This window comes from Geospiza fortis, unplaced genomic scaffold (assembly GCF_000277835.1).
Source record: "Geospiza fortis unplaced genomic scaffold, GeoFor_1.0 scaffold182, whole genome shotgun sequence".
Lineage (NCBI taxonomy): Eukaryota > Metazoa > Chordata > Aves > Passeriformes > Thraupidae > Geospiza > Geospiza fortis.
The window spans coordinates 1441650-1458976 of NW_005054367.1; the positions used below are offsets into that span (position 1 = coordinate 1441650).

The 17327-nt window shown below is 45.1% G+C and overlaps 1 protein-coding gene across 1 annotated transcript in view; it reads left to right on the forward strand.

The window, feature by feature from the left end:
* The first annotated feature begins 6 nt into the window (after positions 1 to 6).
* The window catches only part of OXSR1 (oxidative stress responsive kinase 1), an 87465-nt gene continuing 70144 nt past the window's right edge, over positions 7 to 17327 (forward strand). The window contains exon 1 of the mRNA XM_031059733.1: positions 7 to 128. Coding sequence (XP_030915593.1) covers positions 97 to 128 — 32 coding nt within the window. The 5' untranslated portion in view covers positions 7 to 96. The remainder of the gene's footprint in view (positions 129 to 17327) is intronic.

A 17327-nucleotide genomic window follows, 5' to 3' on the forward strand; every position in this document is an offset into this window, starting at 1 on the left:
CCCTCGGGGACGCTCCCCCTCGCGGCGCGGAGGGCGGCGGGCGCGGCGCGGCCATGGCCGAGGAGCCCAGCGCGCTGCCCTGGTCCATCAACAAGGATGACTACGAGCTGCAGGAGGTCATCGGTGAGCGGTCATTGGAGTGCGGGGGGGTGCAGGGTGTCCCTCGGATGTGGGGGTGTGAATCCGCTGAGGGAAGGGGGGGTCCGATCCCCTTCAGCTGAGGGGGATCCTGTCACACACCGCAGGGAGTGAGACTGTGTGGCTTCCCCCTCCCTCAGCCGTGTGAGGCTGTGAGAGGGTCCGTTCACACTGATCTGTGTGAAGGTGTGGGGGGGCCCTCAGCTGAGGAGGGTGTCTGTCCCCCCACTCTGAGGGGTGTGAGGGTCTGGGGTGCCCCTCAGCTGGAGGGGTCCCGTCGCTCACACTCCGGCACGGACTGGGACGGTGTGACCGCCCCCCCTCCAGCCACGTATGTAGGGAGGATGTGAGAGGCTCTGTCCCCCCGCTTTGCGGGGGACTCTGAGGGGCGTGGGGGGCCGTGGGGCCCTTCTCCTTCTGCTGAGGCTGCTGCCCCTCCTCATCTGTGTGAGCGGCCCACGGAAGGGGATGTGGGTGTGCCCCATCCCAGGAGGGGATTGTGGTGGTGGCGGGGACGCTCCCCTGGCAGGGGGCTCCTCCCTGGCCTCTGCCCGCTCCTCTGGGCAGGGTCTGGGTCCCCTCGGATCCTCGGACACGATCCGCTTTGGGGGTCTTTGCTTCCCCCCACGGTGTGGTCTGGGATGTGCTGGGGGTGAGGTTCACTCAGCGGGAGTGAACTCCAGAGCTTGCGTGGACTGTCCCCTCCTAGGGCACCCCGGTTCGTTTTGGGGCCATGACACCTCTCAGCAGTTTCGGAGCCCCGCGCTGCTTTGGTCCCTGCACGGAGGGTTTGGTAGAGCCGCCGAACGAGCATTTTACCCTGGGATTTTGCTGCTGCCGTGCGTTTTCATTCATTGTCCTCAGCTCGAGGCCCCAGTCCTTGCTCTCTCCATTAAATGATCTTTTTTTTTCCTTCTTCACTCTCTCTTGGCGTTAAACTGCCCGGTTACCAAAGGCCTCCCGCTGTACTGATTTATTGGCTGTCTCGACCATTTTGTTGGGGTGTGTTTGAGGGATATATTGCTCTAGGGCGAGTGTGTGACACATCAGAGGTGGTGCCACAGGTGACTCTAAGGTCGGTGCCTCCCGTCTCACCCTCCGGAGACTCGGAATGAAGCAGGAGAGTGGCAGGGCAGGCTCCCGGCCAAAGGGTTTTAGGAAGGAGGTTAATTCTTCGAGTAATCTTTGTGGAGTGCTTTTATTTGAAGTTTCTGGATGACGTAGCACTGTCATGCCCAGGCTTTCCATCTCTGCCTCGTGGGGAGGCTTGTTTTCTGTTGAGGGTTGGAGAGTTTGTGAAAATGCTGTTTTAAGAGATTAAATTCTTAGCATTGTTTAAAAGTAGGAAGGAACTAAAGCTGTGGAGTGGGGGAAATCCTTCTGGAAATCCCTTTTACACTGTGAGATCAGGCTTTGTCCTCTCCTGCTCAGAGGCAGCAGCAGTGCTTTAGGAAGGAGACCAAGGGAAGATGTAATCCTACAGACCAACCCTTTAAATCTCCTCTGGAAAATGTGCCCTGGGGAGGAGGATGTTCAGCCTCCCTGAGGAGCAGGAGATACAGGTGTGGGGAGGAAAGGGGAGAACATGCCATCGGTTTCCTGGGGAAAGAGAACTGAATTTCTCATAGGAAATGCTTCCTTTTCTTTTGAGAGCCTGTAAAGGGGTGTTTTGTGGCGGCAAAAAACAAGGATTTGGACCTGAGTAATCAAGGGTAGGAGCAAATGCCTCTTTGTAGCTGGGGAGTGGGGTGGGATGGAACAAAAGGGAATGTAAATACACGTCTGCTCTTGGGAGAACTTGCTGCTGGAGATGTGCATCTCACAGCCTCAGAGTACTGGGAGACACACAGAGATGCGTTGTCTCCTGTTAACTGACAGAACTCGGGGAGAAATCTGCAAAAAAGTCTTGAATTTCTTCTGTATCTTCCCTGTCCCTCTGCAAACTGAGTTTCTGCATGTCGCCTGCTCACTGAAAGGTTGTGTTGGCATTTTGGCATGTGATGGAGCGTACACTGAGATGTGTATATTGCAAACATATGGTTTCTCTTTTTAACTTTCCTGTCCCCTGCCCCCCCTTTGCTCCTTTCAAACACTGGTGTGTCTGCCAGCGGCCTGGATGGAGATGTGACGCAAGTTTCCTAGCACGTATATGATTTGTGGGACAAAATGTCACTGTGTTAACTGAGCTGGACTGCCTTGCCTCCTGCTTCATGTCTCCTGTAAACCTCAAGGGTTTTTTGGTTGGGTTTTTGGTTTTGTTTTTTTTTTTTTGAGCTCCCTTTATAACTGAAGAGCTGTAAAGGTTCTTCAGCACGGAACAAAGAGACGTTCTGGTGTGGAAAGAGATGAACCTTGTACCGGTGCTTTTAAAGGATTTAACTTGTTTCCTGATGAAAAAAAAAACCCATTAGTCTTAAAATTTAGAGTAAATTTTGAGATTACCAGCTCAGCTGTTTTTTCATATGGAATAATGGAAATCCATTTGTAGTCCAGTTCTTTAATTTGTACTATTTTTTTGCCTGAAAATAGCCATATGTGGCTTTTATTGGGCATGCATGGTTCCATAGCACTCAATGCAGGAATAGAAAAAGCAAGTTTCCTACCTGCAAAGAGAACCTCTACTGTAAAACTGCTCCCCTGATTCTGGCTAATACAATATATAAATAAAAAAGGATTACTCAGCACTGGGGATGACTCATGCCATTATAAAGGTGTGGATTAATATCCATGTTGATTATGCTTGGTTAGTGGTAATAACTGCTGAGTAGCCTCCTTAGGCTTAAATAACTTCTGGTATATACTGAATCAAGGAACTTTGATCAGAGGAGAATCTGATTTCATTTTAAAAAAGGATAGGATGCAGGTGGGGTAGAGGAAGCAATTTAAAAAGCATTTCAGTGAAATGTACCCCCAGAGTAGCAAGAGTTCTGCAGGTGAATAGGGCCTCTGGAGATGCTGCAATTTTTATCTAAAAAGCAGAATATAGTCTGTGCTGTGGTTGTGAAGGTGGTTGGTCTTCTGAGCGTGGATTGCATATAAATTACTGCAGTCTTCTTTTTGAAGCCTGAAAAAAATTCGACCTCATGCTGCTTGTGCTGATCAGATACTCACACATTCAGGTTCCCCTGGATCTCACAATTCCTCTTGGAAATGCTGGTAGCAGGAGTGAAGTTGGTTGGAACTGGGTCATTCTCGTTTTGCTACTTTTTTGGAAAGATTAGAGCCGTGCTGACTGTGGCTGTTTGATTTAGGAGCATCCCCTTTGCTGCGAACAGCCCATGCCAGAAACAGGAGATAAATTAGTGGTGGGAGTGCTCCCAGGCTCTGCTCCTGTGCCCTCTCTCCCCTGACAGATTCCTTTGCAGCGATGAGGACAGTGCAGGCTGCACGAACAGATGTGGTGGGAGTTTCTTATCCCATCAGAAATCAAGGCTAAATTGAAAATTGAAGTCACCATTTTAGGAATGATTAGTTTTTTTAATGACTGTGGTTCAAGTAGCTTTGGAGTTGGGTTTTGCATGTGATCATGTTGATCTTTTGGGGCTGAAAATTAGATCTCTATCTGTGTTTATCCCAGCCCTGTGTGGGAGAACTTTTTTTTGTGGGTAGAGAGGAACTTCTTAGAATTAAGATGTCTGCTCTCCCAAATTTTATCAAGATGTCCATGCTCATCTGTCTGGTGCTTGTGTAGGAATCTTGAGCTGAGAAATCACGGCTGTTGAAAAAGAGCAGCCTGGAGGTGCTGGCCAGGAGCAATCAGGGGCTTTGGATGTAAAAATCAGGCTGGAATGGGAGGCTCTTGTCCAATGATAACTTAAGAGGTTGGGTTTTTTTGTTTGGAGTGTGGTGTTCATTGCTAGCTGTGGTGCCTGTGTGCTGGCTGCAGCCAGTTTCACACGCCTGATATTTAAAACCCATTCAAGAAAAATGTTACACTGTACAAAATAGAACTGCCTGAGCTCTAAATGGAGTGTTTAGGATTCAGTCTTGGTGCCATATGTTTTGTTTTAGCATTTCCTCATGGATTCCCACTCCTCCCCCCCAGCTTTGCTGAGCAAAATTGATTCCTATACTGTATTCCCAGTACTCAGGCTGGTTAATTCATTTGAAGACTTTCTTTGTGTGCTCATTTTTTCCACATGAAGTTGGTGGAAAAGCCTTAGTTGTTTTATATTATGTTAAAAGTTACATTAAATTAACTTTGGGCAATTGTAGATAAGTTAAAAAATGAGTGGTCATTCATAGTACTTGGTCTGCTTGGGAATTGAAGTGGGAGATGCTCAGTACCAGTTTCTCTGCTGCTTGGATGTAGACAAATACATCTTGTGTGATCCTGAGTGCAACAGAATAGCCAAGCTGGTCCTGCATCCAGGCTACCTTTCCTCTGGATACTTGACACATCTCATCTCTTTAAGACCCTTGATACCATTGCCCTGCTAGAATTAGAGCTGAACTAAGTCACTTTTCACCTCTGGGGAAGTGAAAGCAGAAGGTGTTTGGTTGTGCACATGCCTTTTTTTAGTGCCTCTGTTGTCTGTGTCCTGATAGGAAGGAGGATAAAATGCACAAGGCAGCAAAATGAGGGCTTATAAAGCCAAGCAGTGATGAAGGAGGCTGGCTGGGAAGAATATGTGGTTGTTAGCCTTGCCTGCTGGTTGGAGGGGAGAGCAGAGACAGGTCCTGCTGCTTTCAGCTATTCCAGGGCATTAAGAGGAAAACAACATGCAGGGTGTTTCATGTGGAAGAGTTCACACTTCCCTGGGCTTGGTTTCTATATAGCAGTTGCTTCCAGTACTGTTAGGTACTTGGACTGATTAATGCTTAACACTTCCATTTCTCAAGAATCCATGCAAATAGTTCCATTTTAATGCAAATATCTTGGTTGGTGCTGGGGAGTGTGGCTGTGCTGTGCTCCTGAGCACACCTGAGGGAGGGGTGTACATGCTGCCTGACAAATGCATGCCTAGGAGGCTTCTTGCTTCTGCAGCTGATGAAATCTTGAAGAGAATCAACTCTTCCCTAGAACGTTTGTCTATTTAAACTTGGCAGCATCTCTTTTCTTTCTGAGTGTTAGCAGCTTGCCCACTAAGCCAGAGTCTGGAGATGTAATCTTTTAATAAAAGATGGAGCTCTTTAAAATGATGGCAATAACACTTATTGCTAATTGTATTAGTGCGTTGCAACAAACTGTGTCTTCGTCAAATTTTCTTGGAAGATTTCCCCAAAAATGGACAATATCCATCATAAATCTCTGCAGCAATAAATTTAGCTGTGGACATGCTAATGGAGTGCTTGTAAATTTGGTGTTATTAAACTTTCTTAATAGGGAGAGACAGACTTGAGGGTTTTGTGGGTGTAGAAGAATAGCTGTTGGAGCAGTGGAATTTGGCATTGCAAAATCTTTGAAATATCAGGATGCTGGGGCTTTCCAGCCAAGTTCAGCCTATTATCCTGCCTTCCCTTTAGAATCAAACAACTGAGATGCAGATATGAAGGACTTGGCTCTCCAAGTTGCTGCAGTTTCCTGTGACTTCACCTAAGGGAGTTGAGCCTTGATGTTTCTAGAAAACACGTGGAACTCCGTCTCTCTTCCTGGCAGCCACACGGGAAAGCCTTGGAGACAGGGTTAGTCCCTGGCTGACAGGCAGTCCAGGCTCTTAATCAGAAGGTCATGGCTCCTGGTGTGTGAGAAGAGATGGGGTACCTCTGGTAGGAAAACAATGCATATTCTAACGAAGGGAGTCAGACTAAGAGCAAAATCCAACTTGTCTGGCTTGAGTAAGACAAGAGCACTTTAGCAATGGTGTAACTGCAGCTGAGTGGGGCAGGGATACAGGTGCCTGACTGGTACTGAGTGAGAATTTCTTGTGTCCCTCGTGTGCATGAACATAAATGAAGGGACTGACCTTAGTGTGGGGCTCTGTCAGCCCTAAGTTTGATCCCTTAACTTGTCTGAGCATATTGTTTGCCTTGAAACATTGCTCATGAGTGGGGTTTTCATGTAAACCATCATAGCTTGCATATTTCTTGGTTTTATCTATATTAGGTGGTCCTGTCACACTGTAAAAGCAGGTAGAGATTTGTGGCGATACAAATGCACAAATGAAAAATCCAGTACTTTTCACAACTGCTCAACAGCTGCAACAACCAGCAAAGGTTTTTTTCCAAGTCCTTTCACAACTCCCCGAGGTTCTTAAAGATTATTATTTCCTGGTGTGCACCACTGCACACAGAATTCTTGTTTAATGTGAATTTTCTTGTAATTAAGAGAAATTCCATCCTGGAAAAAATATTTGGTTATGTATCAACCTTCATCAAACTGGAGTCTAATGTGCCTTGCCAGGACTTCTGAGACCACTTTGGTTCTACACACTGGTAAGTCTGCAGGGGATGATTCTCTTCCACTCTTAAAAGCTTTGAGATCCCATCTGTGAATGAAGTGCAGAATAAATTCAGAGCACTGATTCACTTTCTCACCAAATTACCATATTAGGCAAATCTTCCTTTCACCTCCCATCCCTTACAGTTTTATACAGCTTGTGCTGCATGCTTGTGAAACGACACCTTCAAAGTCTGATAACTCAGTCAAATTAAAATGCATTTGTGAGGGAATACAAAAAAGTTTTTCTGAATGAGGTTTTAATTTTTTGCCAGATTTCAATTTTCTGCTCCAACTACCTTGTCTTGAGAGTTTGGGGCAAGGGAGAGAAACGAAATTAGTGTTTTCTTTCATTTCACTGTTCCATGCTAGACTGACTTTATAGCATTCTCCCAATGGATATTTCCTTTGGGCAGGAAATGGGCCTATGTAAATTCATTCTGGAAAGAAAAGGTACAAGCAGCTGTTAAGGAAGAGTGTGAATTGAAATACTTCAGTGATCATCTCTTACTGTAGTAAACTCTCCTTGGGTTTTGCCAGAGTTTTACTGTTTTACAGTCATGAATGGTAATTTAAGGACAAACTTTACTCTTATTGCTAGCACCTTGCTATTAATAAAGCTGTGTGGGATGATGCTGTTCCCATTTCATCCATCCACAGAGTTTGAATTAAGTTAAAACTGCAGAGTGAAAATTTGACCTTGAGTACCCGCCTCACTTCTGGTGAGATGTGACTGAGCACGTGGCTTGTCCAGTGGTATCCTCTGCTGGCTTCTTGTGTGGAAGAATTGAAGTTGGCTTTTGCCTTAGAGCAGAGCTAATTGACAAATTTTACAGCTCATTATAGGGGAGGGTGTTGTCAGGTAGGCAAATGTCTAAAAAAACTTTGTGAATGTGGAATTGTGTTGAGGTACTTGTGGCAGGGTGTGGGATTATTGCATCTTGGGGCAGTTCAACATATGTTTTGTAAAACTGATGGTTTACTAAATATTGGATGAAAGCTCCGTAGTTACTGTTGGACAGGTTGTGCATTTTCAATTTCGATTCTCTCTGAGCTAGGCTCTTGTTCATTTTCACTCTTCAGGGGATTTTAAGTCCATTTCCTTAAGTTCTGGGGTTCATTCCAGCTTTTCTGAAAAGGAAGCCTTGAAAACAGTGCAGAGGCTATTGGAAAGTGATGGTATTTGAAAAGTGAGAGAGCACAATAATGGCTGTGGGATGAGAGCAGTTACAGAATATTTTTCTTAGCAAAATTATCAGCTCTGCTGTGCTCTGAGCCGATACCTGTTGAGGTAAGTGGGGCACTGAAACTGTAGCTGGGAATTTCAGGCTGTCTCCAACTTCAGGCAGGAACACAGTATTAGGTTATCTTGATGTCTTGAAAATTTGTCAATTAAAGACCATGCTTCTTGTTGTGGAGTAAACACCTTTCCTGCAAAATCCACGGAGATGGATTTAATGATGTCAATTTTCAGAACAAAACCAGAAAGCTCCTGTCACTTTACTGAGACACAGCTAGTGAGGACTCCCAGGGTGGTGGAGTTCAGTCCCCTGCTCTGGCTGATGCCAAACTGTATAATCCCTATACGGAATTAATGAATGCTTGTGCTGGAAATGGCACATGGGGGAATTACTGACACACGTTCTATTAAACACTCAAACCTCCCTGTGACCCTGTCACTGCTGGATGAAACAGCTGCTTAATGGATTCCCCACGACAGTGGGAAGTAACAATGCCTTGTCTTTCACTGCACGTGGCTGAGGCTTGGTGCTTTTCTTACACTACTTGCTTTATGTTCAGGCTGTGTCTGCAAGGACAATTCCCTCTGAACGCGCAGGAGAGCTGAACCTTGAAGTTTGTGCTGTCTCCAGACATTAAAGGTGTTGATACAAATGTCTCCAGTTTGTGATTCCTCAAGATCTACTAATGGAAATGGAGTTCTTTGGAAACTTGATGTGTTATGTCTTTACTTCCTAGGCCACTTCTTTGTGACCCTTTCTGTCTCTCACCATGCAAAGTAGTCATAAAATCATAGAGTCATGGGATCATTCAGATTGGAGAAAACTTTTTAGATCATCAAGTCCAGTCCTGCACCACTGTGGTCACCACTAAACCCTACCCCCAAGTGCTACATCCAGTGTTTTTTGAACACTTCCAGGCATGGTGATTCCACCACTTTCCTGGGCAGCCTGTTCCAATGCCTGACTGCTCTTTCAGTGGAGGTGGTTTTCCTAATATCGGATATAAACCTCCCGTGGTGCAACTTGAGGCCGTTTCCTCTCATCCTCTCACTTGTTACCTGGGAGAAGAGACTGACTCCCACCTTGCTACAGCCTCCTTTCAGGGAGTTGTAGAGGACAATAAGGTCCCCCCCAGGAGGAGCAAGCAAGTTGAAAGGTAAAGCCATAAGTTCCATTTTTCACTAAAGTAAAAATAGTAATTGAGGATACCAATTGCTGTCTAATAAATAACTTGTTATTAACAGCTAATAAATACCTTGGTATTGACTTGCAGCAAACTATACTTCACTGGAAAAAGCATCTTGGGCATGAGCAGGTTTCCTGTTGAACAGCTCACCAATGCAAATCTTATTTGAACAGCTGAGAGGCCTGATGAACTGGCAACCTCAGCTCAGTTATTTGTCCAGATCCTATGGCTTAGGATGGTGCTTGTTACTCTTGGTTAAAGAATGTAATTTTTAACTAGTGGGCTAATCTTTTGTGCTGAATGGACTAATAGATGCAGAAAATCTTTACTAGATCAAGATACTTGCTGAAAAGAAAGGATAATAGCCTTCGAGAGAGGATATATCTGATACTTAAAAGCTTATTTACCTAAAATAACCATGGTACTATCAAACAACTGCACTGTAAGCAGACAGATTGTTCTGTTAAGTGGAAACGTGGCCAAATAAAATATCCTCTACAGCTGACAATTACATTTGAGACAGAGTTCAGAGATAAAAATTGGGAGGGAAGAAAGGAGAACACTGGCTTGGCTACTGTACCAGTGCTGTGTTTTGAGCCTTGGTAATACCTGATGACAGCCAGCATGATATTTACATTGTGCATATACCATAAAGGCAACTGACAGTGATTAAAAGGGAAGGATGAACTTTCTCCACCAAAGTTGCTGTGTTTGGAAATGAGATGTTTGAGCCTGCTTTCCATCGTGTAGAATTAGCACTGCATAGCTGCAGTGCCCTTTAAATTAGCCAGAGATGTTGGCACACAATCAAATAAATATAATTGGTTTCAAACTAAAAATCTAATTTAGGCATGCTAATAGCATCTTAAGTAAATGTGGCAGGTCACGCAGGACTTGTGTAACTGGCCCTTGGAGCTTACTGTAGTTACTGCCGTGGGGAAAATAGTCTCTGAGGTGTTCCCCAAATCACCTGGGTACCTTGGACAGCTGGAGGGTGTTTTATTAAAGGCATGATGGGAATGTCTGCTAGTCTGGACTTATTTGGGATATCCTGAGGGCTGCAGGGGTCAGGCATAGAGCCAAGAGCATCACCCTCTGCCACCCTCTCTTCCGTGCTTTGGTGTTTGCAGTGGAAATTTTGGAGGAATGTCAGATGGGCTGATGCTGCTCCCTGGCAATCCTTCTCTCTGCTGATACCTTCTTTGACTTTTCCCCTGGTCTTTGTTTTCCTTGCTTGTCCTGCTCTGGCTGGAGTCTGATGCTGGGGGGCTGCAGCTCTCTCATAGGGAGTCAGTGGAAAACTCGCCTTGGCTGTGTGTGTGGGCTGCTGACTGCACATGAACTCAAACAGCAAAGTGACCCGCTGACAACTTTGTCACATATCTTGTGACATGCTTTGCATGGCCAACACTATTCCGCTCCGTGTTCCAGTCCTGGCCTGTTTTATATTGACAGGCTGACCATTTTCTCTCCAAGCCTGTCACTTCCCTGCTTAGTCTGTGAGGATTCTCAACCTGAATGTTTGCTGAAGGTGGAAAACAGACAACATTTTTCTGTGTTCAGGGCCTAAGAGATACTGAAAGATTTGTGAGAGAACAATGCAGTGTGGGGTGGGGTGAAGATTTCCATAAGACTCTCCCCTTCCTTTCTGCAGAAACCTTGGCATTGAGTCATTTAGATTACAGTAGCTAACCTCTCTCCAGCTTAGAAATCAATGTCATTTATTTATTTATAGTTTAGAGTTCAGTGGGGCCATGGGAGAGGTACCTAGCTTGCGGTATTGCCCATCAGTTGCTGATGGCTCTGAAAAGAATACTGGACTTCTTACAGGTGATTGGATTTGGGTTTATATTCCTTCCTCTGAGTCTGAGACGTGAATTAAAGACTTGGGCAATAGATCTGCAGCATTGAGTGTTTCTGTATTGATGGACCACTGGAGGAGAAGCGTGTTTTAACAAGTGCTGGCAGCACTGTGTGATCTTTGCTGGCTTATCATCCTTCTCCACTGTACATGGAGCACTAGGAATCTTGAGAAATACATTGTCTTACATGGGCAGAAACCTCTGAGCTCTGGACATGGTGTGTGGTTTTCAGTGGTATTCTCAACTGTGAGAGCTCTTGTCAAGATGGTGAATAACTCACTGTCAGCAAGTTTATGTGCTCTTCAAATGTTTTGGCTCAAATTCTAATTGGACAGCAGACTTTCAGAATATGCTTCTCCTTATTCTCTGAAATTCTTTGAGCATGCTTGATTAATGCTGGAATATCAGTTGTCTGTTGGACACTGCAGATGCTGACATAAATTGAGCAAAGACTCTCCATATTTGAGAAAGACACATAATGGTGTCTTAATAATAGAAATCCCTTGTATTGTGAGTACTATTTGAAATCTTTGGCCTCACAGCTTGCACAGAATCTCAAACTACTTGAGCTCTGGATGTACTGGAATAAATGATCAGAGAGCATTGCAAAGAATACACTGCAATTTAAATGAAACAAACAGGAATTCAGGAGTGAAAACTGCTTTTTCCTATTCTTCCTTCAATTCTTCGGTAAAAGGTCTAGACTGTAGTCATCAGATGTGCTGGTGTGAAATGGAAGTCACTTGTATTTAAGTCTTAATTCTCTGCCTGGACTTGTTACCTCCCTGTCCTTGCCTTTCTCAGGGTGTTGTCCAGCACATGCCCTGTGTCTTACTGTACCTGCAGCCACCTTTGGCTTGAACCCAGCTGAGTGTTCCCTGCACTGGGCTGTGCTCAAGGTGAGCCTGAACCACAAATGAACCTGCTGCATGCAGGGATGTGAGTTAGGCTGGGCTGAAGGGCACGGTGACATTTTGACATTGACCACACACGGAAATGCAAAGTTTTAAAATGATTTATTTAAATCAGGGTTGAGCTGTTGTTCCTGAAACCTTTTCATCAGAAATATGGGGATAGCCACTGCCTTGTAAATGTGAGAGTTCAGCTCTTAAGCTGCCTGCAGGATTGTAGCATGCATGTAGTGCGTATCTTCATATGTAGTGTGTGCTTATGCTGTGATATGTGGTCCCTGGGGATGGCTGGTTTTCCTCCATCCTCCATATAGGCTTTAAATTTGGCTCCATCACAACTTTCCAGTTAAATCTGCTTTCACTTTCTGCCTTTGCTTTTGCGTCTCTGATTTATTTCTTCCCTGCGCTGTGTTAGCAAGTGTTACTCTCCCTCTTCTCTACACAGTATCTTTCCATCCCTGCTGTTGATCAAACACTGCATGACTCGAGTTGAGAGAAGGTGCACTGAGTTGAACCTGGCCTCTTACTACCTCTGCCAGGGTTTAAACCAGGTGCTTGTGCTGTGGATGTGTCATCCTTCAGCTTGTAAAGAAATATAAAGCCCTGGTTCTTCTTTCAATAGGCAATAGTATTCACAGTAAATTTGTATTGGGAATGAATTGTGGAAAGGTCTCTGGGAGTGAGTGTGGCTGTGTTGGCACAGCTCTGGGAGCTTCCTGGGGGTAGGTGCGTGTCTGCACTCCCATGTTGCTGTGGGAGGAGAGCTGTGCTCACTCCTTTGCTTTTGTAACTTTTTTGTGTCTTGGCCATGGATTATTGCTCTGCTGCTGCTTCAGTTTACCACAGGCCCCCCAACCAGAGAGCAAACCCAGCTGAATTCTCCCTTACTGGTTTTGCTGCTGTTCCCAGTGTCTCTAACAGCAGTACTCAGAGCCACCTTGCTGTTTGAGCTCACTCTGAGCAGTGCTAGAAGCACCCAAGTGATCCTCCTGCTGATTAGGGGCTTTAACTCCACTCCTAGAATTGTTAACACTCTTCTGCAGTCCCATGTTCAGTAGATGACACTTTGCTGTGAAAGCATTTTCCTCTCCACAGGTAAGCAGACTTTTTGCCCCCTCTGTGGCAATACTGGGAGTATGTCTGAGTCCTGTTATGAATTCCCTTTGGTTTTATTAATGCTATTTGTAGCTGTTATTGTAGATGGTATCTTCCATTTTTTTAGTAAGAATTTGGTGTGTCGTGGGGAGATGGCTTGAAAAACATATTCAATGACCATTAACATTGCATTACTTCACTCTTCCTGAATTGTGGGGCTTGTGCCAGCAAGACTTTGACATCCAATGGACTCTTGTTACCAAGTCCTGCTTGGGGAAAGGAGTATTCCCATCCCCTGCTGAGTTGGCTGGAAATTCGAGAGTAGGCTTTTTTTTTCTTTTTTGATAGCTTGTTTTTAAAAGCAGTTCATTCTTTGCAAGAGGACTCTTCTCACATGAGGAGCATAAAATAGAGGCATCACTTTGCCTTCGTAGGAAATGGACCAAACAATGCAAGATCGGTCTGAATTTGCAATCCACTATTTAATTTCTGGTTTAATTAGATGTGTATTTCCCTGTGCTCTGTAAGAATGCATAAGAAGTTCTGTTCCCAGTCTTGTAGCTTCTTGTTTTATTGCTGTATTGTCCTTGGAACGAGTAATCAGAGCAGGGCTCCCACAGCTCTTTGGCATGAGGCTGTCAAAGAGTTGAAGCATCCAGAGATGGAGTGACCCTGCAGAGACATGAATACCCAGCCTGGGTTGTAAAGCATGAAAGGTTTCCTGGGCTTTGGGGTATCTGGAACCTGAAAGTCACTGCTTGGTCCAGAGCAGCCTTGCAGGGAAGTGTTTTGTGTGCATTGTTCATAAGAGGAAAACCCGGGGGCACAATTATAAACAGAGCCTGCGTCACGAGCGGCTTTCTGGCACCGCACTCCAGATAGTGGAGGATGGATTCCAGATCTTGCTTAAAAATAGAGAGGTCGTGTGTGTGCAGGGGAGGGTGGAAGCTCTGGGCAGGGCCGTGTGGAGGTGTTTGGCTGAGCATTGCCCCATGCTGAAGGAGACTTGGGAATGTGACTTATGGGGCAGGTGGAGAGCAGGATTTCCCCAGCTTTAGAAGAATTGTTGCTATCCTCAGCTAACCAGTGGGAAGTTCTAGAGGAGATGAAGCTGAATTGTACAGAGGTGGAAGGCCAAGGTTGGGGGAAAAACTGGGAGATCTGATTAGTTAGCAAGGGGGAAAAAAGTTTACCCATGTGAGTGGTCAAACAGAGAAACAGCCAAAGAGATTGTAGAAATATCTCTTGTTAAAGAAAATCCAAACTAGACTGAGTTCAATGCTGAGTAATCTGATCTAAGCAGGATTTGATCCTGATTTCTGCAGGAGGATGGACTAGAGGTTCCTTCAAATCTAAGTGGTTTGTAATGTTCATTTGACCCTGGGAAAGTGTATTTCCTCTACAGAGGGGATTTGGTACTGCAGTATTTTCAAAAATGGAAGCTTCATGCAAATTGTGGAACTGTAGAAGAGATGGTATCCAGCCTCCTTTGAAAGCTGATGCTGGGCTTTCATGGGGAGTTTGTCTCAGCTTAAGGAGTTCAGGCTGGAGCTGTGGATGCTGAAGGTACAGGGACGAGGGATCCAGAGGAGATAACCTGGAAAATCAGGCTTCAGTAACTGAGTGCTTGGGGACTTTTTTATTTGGGTTATTTTAATCCTTTCAGAGGTTGGTTTTATTTCAGAAAGAGCCATTTAATCGTAGAAACATGAAAGAAGCAGGGGTTAGAAAGGGTATGTTTTCCTCTTAAAGCGGTGTTTTCTAAAGTAGGTCGTGACCCTCTTATGCAGGAATTTTGCAGCTGCTATCCTAAGGGTTGGAACTATATCTGAGAGCCTTGCAGAGGCAAAAGCAGGGGGTATTAAGCAGATCTTAATACCTGTTTGGGGTCTCCTTCCTCCCCATCATCCTTCAACAAAATGATCTCCTGCTTTTCAGGAATAAAGCAGTTAGCATTTGGCTGTGCCCGCTTTTTATTGTTTTGCTAAGCCGTTATGTTGGGAGAGATTAACCAGGGAGCAAATTTTCTCCGAAAGAGGCTGAGAGAGGCGGAGGGAAGAGCCTCAGCACTGACCTTGATCAGAGTGTCTGTGGTGGGGAGTGAGTGGGAACCCAGCACAGGAACATTAATTAACCCTGTGCTGCCCATGTCATCAGGTCTGCAGTTGGCTCTGTTTGCAGCAGATCTGTGACTGCTGGGAGAGTTGATTTGTCCAAGTTGTGCTACCCTGGCACAAACTTCCCTTGGGTTTTTTCCTGTCCATAGCAGCCCAGGAAGTCTCTTCTCTTCCTGCCATTGCCCACAGATTTGTTACCTGCTCCTAAACTTTACAACTTCCTCAATGAGCTTTTTCTTTTTCTCTCTGTTGGTGTCATCTCTCCCTCTGCTTGTTTTCACTTAGCAATGTGTTCAGCATCCTTGCTGCAGCTTCTCTCCTTTCTTTCTCTTGCCTCCCTGGCATTTAATAGACAAACTGTGTGGCTGCAAAGCCTGAAGTGCCCACGTTGCCGTGTTTTCTGAACTCTCCAAAGAAGCATGAAAACCTGTCTTTGTTTGGTCCCAGAAGCTGCTGCTGCCACCAAAGAGCAGCTTGCTTGTGGCACATCGTGCTGCAGCTTGGCTTAATCCTCGCTTGATACGCTTTTGAGATTTCATTGTTTCTTTATAATTAGTGCTACAGAGGAGCTGAAAGAAATGACGAATTAGCGGGAGAGGGGGGAGTGGGGAGAGCAGGTGGTGATCGAACTAAAGAGAGCTGCCAGAAAAGTAGGAGCAGCAGGGAATTAAATGGGAGGAGTCTCGAGTTCAGATGATTCCCTGCCATGTGCCCAGAAGGATTTAGTTTGGGATTTCATTACTGTTCAAATAATGCCATACACTCATGACAGATCGGGTCCCTGTAGGCTGGGGCATTGTCCAGCACTTAGTGAGAAGCAGTTTTTGCCCTGAAGTCCTAGTGAGCATTGATCTCCCGGACTCAAGGACTGGAAAGGAGCTGTAGCTTGAGTGGTCCTGCTTTTAATTAGGCTTCATCTATTGTTTCTGGTAGTGACATCCTAAAAGAATAAAACACAAAGCTAGTCTTTGTGTGGTGACTGCTTTAAAGCCCTGGACTTCATCTTGTGAAGGACTTGGTTCACAGTAATGATGTTGCATCTGGATTGTAAGAAGCACCTCTGCCAGTTGTGCTTACACAAACTGTATTTAACTGGCACAGAAATCCTAGGATGTCATGCTGTGGGGGGAAGCAGGAGTGTGCTGACACTACTGAGTGTCTGAGATACCCAGAAAGAGTCTTTGAACACTGTGCTTATGAGAACAGGTAGCTTTAGAGGTATAAATACACACTGAGAATCCAGCTGGGGAGTGAAAAGGGTTGTGTGACAAGACAGTCCTCTGAGGTGCACAGTCATATATTCCTCAGCATCTGGCTTGTGTTTTCAGTCTCTATTACTATGCACTAAGACATCCAAAGAAAGAAATCATAATACTGGCACTTTGAATGTATCAGCAGCAACATTTCTTCTGGGATCTAACTCTTTCCAAAGAACTGATACAGTGTTTGTTTTTTGTTCTGACTTCCAAAAGGCTATTGCTGTAAGGAGACCAGCAATGCTAGGAAGTGCAAACTCACTTCTGCCTTATGTCACCACTTCTGTGTGTGTTGCTCTCTTTGTCTTGAACCCTTGTGCTTTTACTTTTTTCCCCCCATCGAAGAAGCAGCAGAAACAAACCAAGAGAAGCAGCTACTGAGGGGAGAGGAGTAGGTCAGGGCCACCCAGGATTCCCAGTGAGTGGGAATTAATTTATACTGGGACTGCTGTTTTCATGCTGGATTCCTGCACCTGCTGGGCAGAGTGACTACAGGGAGTGCATATGGAGGTTTGTTTTGGGGTGTTTGTCCTGTGCTTAATGTTGTGTTTTTCAGCCCTGCTCCTGGCAGTCTAACCACACTCTGCTGTCAAAACCTCCCCTCCTTGATCTTTCTGAGCACTTTCTGTTAAATATCTGCATAGACCTCTCCATCATCTCTTTGCTCTAGAACCTGCTTACAGCACTCAAACTTTGTTTTCAAAGCCCTTTGTAAATATTCTTGCTGTTAATGCTGTCCTTTTCCTAATAACTTTGTTTTGCCTTGTGCTGTGAACAGTCTCTGAAAAACAATATGTGTGCAAGTAATAAATGGCCTCGGTCTTGAACTTCTTAAAAACCAATTTGCTTTGGGAAATAATAAAGCTTTAGCAACATTAGCATTCCCTGTTCTGCACACTTCTGCCATTAAAATGTAAACTCCTGAGTACAGGGAGTCCTGGCAAGCTGATGCTGATGTCCAGGGTGCACTGGCCATGCCATATAAAGTGAAGTCAAAGTCCTGTAGCTCCCACTGTAGCAGGTGCTGGTTGAAGATTAGAGGAGCAGAGTCCCACAGTTCAGGGCTTTTCAATTTATTTCAGTGGGACTCTGAATGGAGCAGTTTTCCTCTGTATTTCAGGGCTGTGTTTCAAGCTCTTTCC